This window comes from Antedon mediterranea, chromosome 3 (genome assembly GCF_964355755.1).
Source record: "Antedon mediterranea chromosome 3, ecAntMedi1.1, whole genome shotgun sequence".
Classification (NCBI taxonomy): Eukaryota; Metazoa; Echinodermata; class Crinoidea; order Comatulida; family Antedonidae; genus Antedon; species Antedon mediterranea.
This window is the reverse complement of record NC_092672.1, coordinates 25,792,688-25,800,855: the sequence shown is the minus strand read 5'-3', so window position 1 is coordinate 25,800,855 and position 8,168 is coordinate 25,792,688. Positions and strand designations below refer to the sequence as shown.

Below are 8,168 nucleotides of genomic sequence, written 5' to 3'. Positions count from 1 at the left end.
AGTATTTTGATATGCAATCAAAATCTGAATCAGTAAATTACATCAATTTCCGTTATCAATCAATTAATATATTAAAACCACATTAATATAAAATAACATTCAAAAAATTCAATTACAATTCATATACCATTTGTTAATGTATTTCCAAAACCATTGTTCTAGCAATAAAAAAAAAACACTACCATTCATACAGTATACTGTACATAATATACAATACTGTAACAATTAATTACAACAAATGTATATTTCTTTCATATTTGTATTGTATATTTATTTATTCTTATTTTGATATGCAATCAAAATCTGAATCAGTAAATAACATCAATTTCCGTTATCAATCAATTTCTTAAAACCAAATTAAAATAAAAATAACTTCCAAAAAATTAAATTAAAATTCATATACCATTTGTTAATATTTCCAAAATCATTGTTCTGGCAATAACAAAAAAACCACTACCATTCATAATATGTACAATACTGTAACAATTAAGTGAGTGAGAAATAGCAAACTATTCCTCAACTTTTCTGCACTTGGGCCTAGTCACCTCATGCTGGATCTCGGGTGAAATAAAAGTCAGATGTGACTTCATGATTGACATAAGCTGGTCAAGGTTGCTCTTTAATCCATATACCGCCCTTTTCCGGCGATTAAATTCTGAGTGGATTAATTCGCCGCCTTGCTCAGCTAAGAGTCCAACTCCTACTCTCCATTCTCTCATGAACGGTATTGTGTGGTGCTCCAACATGTGCAATTTTGGTTGAATCACATTTGGAGCGATGCGTCTGTATTCTTTGGAGAACAGTTGTATGTAGGTTTCTGTTTTGTGAAAAAAAATTTAATATTTTATTTGAAAGATGTATTGTCTTTTGAAATGACAAAAAATCATGAATTAAATTTTAATGTAACAAGAAAGTTTATAAATGAGAATTTAAATTATACAGATGTTTGAAGAAATTAATCACACATTAAGAATAAATAAAACCAGACAAAATTCACATAATTTGGTCATCAGTTTTTGCTTACCATATTGATCTATTTCTGAATCAGTGATGCGCCTCGTATGGTTTATGCATTCATGGACATTAGTAAAGGTTTTGAATACAGGTGTAAATGATTCCTGTATCTTGTGCAATTTTGTTTCTAGCAGTTGCTTACAGTTTGTAGGACAGTGATGTATCTGTTGCTTTAAAGTCATTGAGACACCATCCATGAGCTTTTCTATGATGTTGAACTAAAAATAAAATATATAGTTTAAAATAAAACGTTTACAGTATGGCGAGAGTCAATCGCAAATAATTCTTAATTTTATTACTTATTTTGCTGTGTAAAAATTAACGAACTTCACATTTTAGAAATTTTAGTTACTCACTTTGCATGCTCTGTATACATGGTTTCCCACAAAACTCTTTCCGTGGTACTGCTGTCGAGGAATTTTATTCTTCCTCAACACCTCGTCCATTTTTGTACATAGAGGTCCAGTTCCAAATTTTATCTCTTGGTTCATAGTGCTTCGCTATATAAAATATAAAAGAAATATAGCATTAATTTTTATAGTATTGTATATTTTAGACATAATTTTAAATTTTAAAGGTGTATACTGTAGTACTGACCAAGTCTTTGACCTCTTGTTCTTTCAGATTTATTCTGTGGCCAGTCTCTGCAATCTCTGCAATCTTGTTATGCTGTTTTGTCACAAGTGACACTGAGAGCTCGTTTCTTAAATCCTCAAGATTCTCTTCTAAAGACTGGATTTTAATCATTGTAGCATTTCGATGCGCTGCAGCTTCTGATATGCTTTTCTCAAAGTCTGCTAGATGATCACCTGAGATTAAACAATATTGGTCAATCAAATAAATTTCAATCTGCATCAAAAATGAGCATCAAAATGAGTATATTTAAAAAATGTTAATGATAATATGGATAATTCATAGAAAAATAAGTTTCAGCCAAAGGTTTGTTTATTATGCATAAAAACAGGATAAACAATTTCGAAATTTACTGAATTCTATGCTGAAAGGGACAATGTATATTTTAAAAGCAACTTCACCAATTGAGTTTATTTAATGTCAATGTAAAGTTAAAACAACATTTGAAGTTACCAGTCAAGATGTCACCATCCTGTCGCATGTTAAAAATTATAACATCAAGATTGTGCACGTCTTTTTCCAGCATATCATAGAGTTTCTTAAACAACCCAAGAGAAATGTGTAATGCTGGTATTGACACCTGGAAAAATAGTTGAGGAAATATTTAATAAAGAGGTATATTTATAAATTACTGTAACAATTGTTTGTTTTGACAGTTATTTTATACTAACATTGTTATTTAATATGGAAGTACAAACACACATTTCATTGTTTGGAGTGTGTATTAAACTTTCTAAATTGAGATTTTAATTAATTTTGAATTTAACCTAACATAAACACTGGGGACCTGTGCTGTTATGATTATTTACCTACCCTGTTTAATTCGATGTGTACCAGGTATGGCCTAACAACGCTGTGCGATATTGTTTTGCTTTTTTTTTTGTCACTCCCATGGTCTACAAAAGACTTGTAGTCACGATTGTAGGTCTTGAGACATCTACAGGCTTGAGGAACATTGTTGGTTCTAATGTCATCTTGATTACAAAAACAATAGATGCAACTGTACTTTCCTTTAAAAAAATCAATTTTTAAATCTACATAATATATATAGTACTTCAGTTTTGTGTAACAAATGCCAAACAATGAGAGCTAATAGCCAAAATATAAAAAAAAAATTGTATTGAAACTGGAAATTGTACTTACCATTTGGGCCAACAAGTCCATATACCTTTGACAAAAAATCATAATCCCCAAAAAAGAATAGGCGGATATTGTGAGTTCTGTAAAATGAGAAGTTATTTTCATTCAATTACCATGAATTCTAATTAATTACATTAATCATAATTAAAGATATACAAATTATGTAACATTTTCAAATTAAGTTGCATATTATAATTATGTAGCTCTGCTATATACTTAAGTCAGTGTTACTCATTCCAATATTATACTACTGTATTTAATATTACTTTTTGGTCTTTGGTGAGGTCCACTGGTTTCCATCTAAATCCATGACTTCATCAAGAACCAGTTTCAAGCCTTTTTCGACATTAACTATAAAATCTGGTGCTTGGAATGCCAAAATGACAATAATATTGTGCAGCGCATTGGGTTTAGGTAAACTGCAAATTTGAACTTCAAATTTAGTGGTATCACCACCCTTGTCTCCTCCAAACTTGAGAAATATGTCTCCATCTTTGAAGAAGTTCAATTCATCAGACCTACAAAATTTAAAATTGCTTGTTACAAAATTAAATATAATTTAAGTCTTCCCTGACTAGATTTGTAATTATTTTATTCTTATATTTATACCACATGCGATCTATTATAGTATATATAATTTGTGCCAATAATACAGTACTGATGTATGAAATAGGTTTGTTTAAAAATAACAACAAAAAATGTTACATACATATCATATTTGTTTAGGTAGTCATAGATTAGTTCTTTGATTTTGGTTAGTCGGACTACTGCAACCTCCTCCAAAACAAGACCTCCTATAGATGTGGCTCCATCTCGTTTGACAAACATGTATTCCATAGAATCTACTATGTGATCACCGATAATCTGTTCTTGGCAAATGCGCATTTGCCTTTCAGAAGCCAAAACTCCTGGGCAAAATCTATATTAAAAAAAAAATGTATATACAGTACTGATTAATTATAGTTTTTATAGTTTTCTATAGTATTCTAAATTCAATTAAAAAAAAAGTAAACTGTTGACTGAATAATAGTAAACAGTGGCTGTGTGGCCCAACGGAGGTCCACATACCCGACACGAAAAGCAATAATAAAATAAATTACCTCCGCAGTGCTCGTTGCTGGCTCCAATTTATGCGGCAGGCATTCATGATTGCCAAACATCTTTGGGGGTCCATTTTCTCTTCAGTACTGGTAACACTAACAGTTGTTGTGCACTCTGATTGTTTAACAATGTTGATTGGCTGAATTTGATCAAATAAAATATTTGTATGATTTATCAAATAATAATGTATAATGAGTGAATCAAGAGTGTAGGCCTACATTATGATAAATTTAAATTAATTGTAATGGGTTAAAAAACTCACCCGTCCTCGAGTCATAAGTGACACTTTCTTATTATTCATAAGGTCTTTCCGTACTATGTTGTGTGCCATGCTTTTCAATTCTTTTGGCCAAACCTCATTTGTTTGGGCAGTACATGTAATTTCTTCAACTGCACTTAAAATTTTGGTGAATGCCTGTTCTTTAAACGTTTTGCAAACATGATTGGGGGTTTCTGACCAAACTAATTGAATTTTACATTGTTTGCATTGCAAAAGGACTCGTTTAAGCGATTGTTCTACAATAAGTGGAACTGGTTTGAGATCTTTGTTACTGACAATTTGGCTGCAGTTAAAACAATCAATTGATTCTCGTCCTACTGCCTTAAACAATTTGTTTATGCAAAATGTACAAAAAAAATGTTGACAAGGCGTCTGCTGGCTGTCAATTGACAACAAATTATTGCATATCTGACATTCATACACTTGATTATCGTAATTTTCAAAAATTTTAAATTGAGGATTTAGTAGCAAGTGCTCATGAGTGGGAATAAAACTGCCAGTAGTATTGCTTCTGTTTTCGGGAAACTTGCATTTCTTCAGCCTTCGACCAGGTCTTGATTGTTGACTGAATAAGTAGCACGCTAAGCATTTGTCTCCATGGTCTTTGAAATTAAATGGTGTTATGTTGTGTCCACCAAGTGCGCTAACGTGACAGCTTCCACATAGCCACTTAAGATTTGGATCCAAATTATATTCATAAGTGTACTTTACATCTTTTATTTTAAATTTTTTTCCGCAACAGTAGCAAAGGGAACTCAATGCCCTTTCGTGAAACTCCATTACTGTATATGAAATAAAATATAATATAAAAAATTTTAAATAAAAATAGCTCCGCAGCTTATCTGTGAAATATATTTGTAATTGTATGTGTAATTTTTATAAAGGCCTATAATAGTAGTATAGTTACAGTAATGACTGTCACTCAGTCACACCAGCTAGCCTAAAAATGCACCAGAAAAGCAATAATTATTATTATAAACACATGCCATTAATTATTTGATAACAGTTATAATGATTAAATTTAGGATTAGGATAATTAAAGGTTTTACTACTACGAATTTTCTATGTTTGGGCCTAGCTTCATCCTAGGCCCACATTACTGTCAAGTTTATCGCCGGCTTCAACGCACTTTCTAAGCCTATCGCCAAACAGTTTTCTCGCCGATAACAATAACAATGTATAAAAGGGTTGCAAAATATGCGAGTTTTACTAAAAACTGAACCAGGCTATATTAACATAACTTGTATTATTTTATTTATATAATAATGATGGCCTATATTCTAGTTCGTTCTTTTTCTAAAAAAATGAATTATATCCAAAAAATAAGTTAGGAATACAATGATATTTTCTACTTACGATTGTTTACTATTTCATTACACAGTTTCTATCGACTTCCTGGTTTATGTGTGGGAGATTATTTCAGTAAAATGGACAATATCGTCGTTTATTTATTAATTTATATTAAAGAAACAATAAAATATTGATTTTTTAATTGAACATAAACTTTTTTAATCGTTTGGTTTTATATAAAATGTGTTTTCTACATAAAAACTAACGGTAGCAAAATTTAATTTGGCGTTCGCGAAATAATGGTTTGTGTACAAAATTCATAAGTTCGCGCGGATCGGAGAGCGTCGTCTGCTAACACTGAGGGCGCTTTACTTTTTCTGATATCTTAACACTAGTTGAAACAGCTGTGCATCTCAACAAGCGTTGATTCTTGTCTTTCATTCTTGCCAAGAACGTTAATGGGTTGTGGTCAGTCCAAACTACAATTGGAAACGGAGTAGATCCAAGATACACTTCAAAGTGCTTTAACGCTGACATCAAAGCTAATGTCTCCTTCTCAACAGTAGAATAACGTTTCTCATGCTGGTTGAATTTTCTCGAGTAGAAACACACCGGCTTGTCAACACCATTCTCGTCTCTTTGCGCCAACACAGTACCAGAACCAACATCACTGGCATCAATCATTAACGAGAACTGTTTATCAAATTGTGGAGCCATCAACACCGGTTCGTTTGATAACATCGCTTTAACTTTAATGAACGCATTATTGCATTCCTCCAACCACACAAAGCTCGCATTCTTTTTCAGCAGATTCGTTAATGGAGCTACAAGCGTTGAGAAACTTCTGCAAAAACGTCGATAAAACCCAGCCATTCCCAGGAACCGCATTAACTCCTGCTTACTCTTTGGAACTGGGAAATCACAGACTGCCTTAATCTTAGCACTTAATGGTTTCACTTTTCCGCAACCAACTTTATGACCTAAGAACACAATTTCTGCACACGAAAACTCGCTTTTCACCAAATTTACTGTCAAATTTGCAGCTGTCAACCTATCAAACAATGCCTTAATTCTCTGCACAACCAAATCGTCTATATAAGCTTCACAGCCCTCCAACCCTGAAATTATACCCTTAACCAATCTCTGGAACGTGGCTGGTGCATTTTTTAAACCGAAAGGCATGACCTTATACTGATAAAGACCCATAGGAGTTACAAAAGCTGACACTTCTTTCGCACGCTCGGTTAAAGGAATTTGCCAGTAACCCTTTAGAAGATCAAATTTACTGACAAACTTAGCACTACCCACACGATCAATACAGTCATCTATCCTCGGTATGAGATATGAATCTGTAGTAGATTTGGCATTAACCTTCCGATAATCAGTACAAAAACGATACGATTTATCTGGCTTCGGAACTAATATACATGGAGAACTCCAAGCACTGCAACTAGGCTCGATTATATCATTCTTAATCATGTAATCAATCTCATTTTGTAATATCTTCATTTTGAACGGATTTGCTCTATATGGATTTTGTTTTATTGGTGAACAATCAGCTGTCTTAACGTCATGCTCCACTAAGTTCGTTCGACCTGGAACATCCGAAAACAACTGCAGATTTCCAAATATCAAACTAACAATTTCAACCTTACGATCACGAGATAAATGACCAACTTTCTCTTCAATGTTTGCAAGAACATCTGAATTACTGAACTTAACACATGTATCAGGATCCCCAAACTCTTCAGAATTCTCTTCAACAACACACGTAACTGGTGTTGACGTACAGGTATCACTATTATTTCTCGCTGTGTATGGTTTCAACATGTTTATATGACACAGTCGCTTCTTCTTACGCCTATCTGGAGTATCTAACACATAGTCAACTTCTCCTACTCTTGTTAGTACTTTGTAAGGACCAGCTAATCTTGCAGATAATGGCTGACTGGGAAGAGGCAACATAACTAACACTTCATCACCTGAACTAAAGCTTCTCTTTTCTGATTTCCTATCAAACAATCTCTTCATTTTACCCTGAGCCTTCACAAGATTCTTTCTAGCCATCTCACGAGCACGATTTAATCGATCACGAAATTCAGACACATAATCTAGTATCGATACAGACTCTTCTGCATTCCCTAACAGCCTTTCTTTGACTATTTTAAGAGGGCCTCGGACCGAATGACCATACACCAACTCAAATGGGCTAAACCCTAAGGACTCTTGCACTGTTTCACGAACAGCGAATAACAATAAGGGAACTCCCTCATCCCATTCCTTTTCACATTGAAAACAATAGGTTTTAAGCATATTCTTAAGTGTTTGATGAAATCTCTCAAGTGCCCCTTGAGACTGTGGATGGTAAGCACTTGAACTTATATGGGCAACACCTAACTGCTCTAAGACTTGTTTAAATATCTTTGACATGAAGTTTGATCCTTGATCGGACTGAACAGCTTTAGGCAATCCTACCCATGTAAAGAAGTTTACCAATGCTTTAACAACATTCTTAGCTGTAATACGCCTAAGAGGAATCGCTTCTGGAAACCTACTTGATGCACACATTATTGTTAATAGATACTCATTTCCATTTTTAGTACGTGGTAATGGTCCCACACAATCAACAATAACTCTTGAAAATGGTTCACCGAATGCAGGAATAGGCTTAAGTGGGGCTACTGGAACCTTTTGATTAGGCTTCCCCACT

General features: G+C 33.5%; 1 protein-coding gene across 1 annotated transcript; it reads right to left on the bottom strand.

The window, feature by feature from the left end:
• Positions 1 to 336: 336 nt before the first annotated feature.
• Positions 337 to 2,892, bottom strand: LOC140043756 (uncharacterized). The gene is made up of 7 exons (XM_072088233.1): positions 2,791 to 2,892; positions 2,461 to 2,657; positions 2,101 to 2,227; positions 1,612 to 1,823; positions 1,371 to 1,514; positions 1,025 to 1,232; positions 337 to 817 (listed from the first exon to the last, which is right to left on the bottom strand). Exons 3-7 carry the CDS (start codon positions 2,171 to 2,173, stop codon positions 510 to 512), a joined length of 945 nt encoding a protein of 314 aa, XP_071944334.1. The 5' UTR covers positions 2,174 to 2,227; positions 2,461 to 2,657; positions 2,791 to 2,892; the 3' UTR covers positions 337 to 509.
• Between the last annotated feature and the right edge of the window lie 5,276 nt (positions 2,893 to 8,168).

Bases quoted from the DNA above. Each gene is read 5' to 3' on its own strand.
- LOC140043756 (XM_072088233.1), bottom strand. From the start codon at position 2,173: ATGCTGGAAAAAGACGTGCACAATCTTGATGTTATAATTTTTAACATG. The intron at 1,824-2,100 runs GTAACTTCAAAT...GTTTAATCTCAG, and splicing joins GGATGGTGACATCTTGACTG to GTGATCATCTAGCAGACTTT. The intron at 1,233-1,370 runs GTGAGTAACTAA...TTTTATTTTTAG, and splicing joins ATGTATACAGAGCATGCAAA to TTCAACATCATAGAAAAGCT.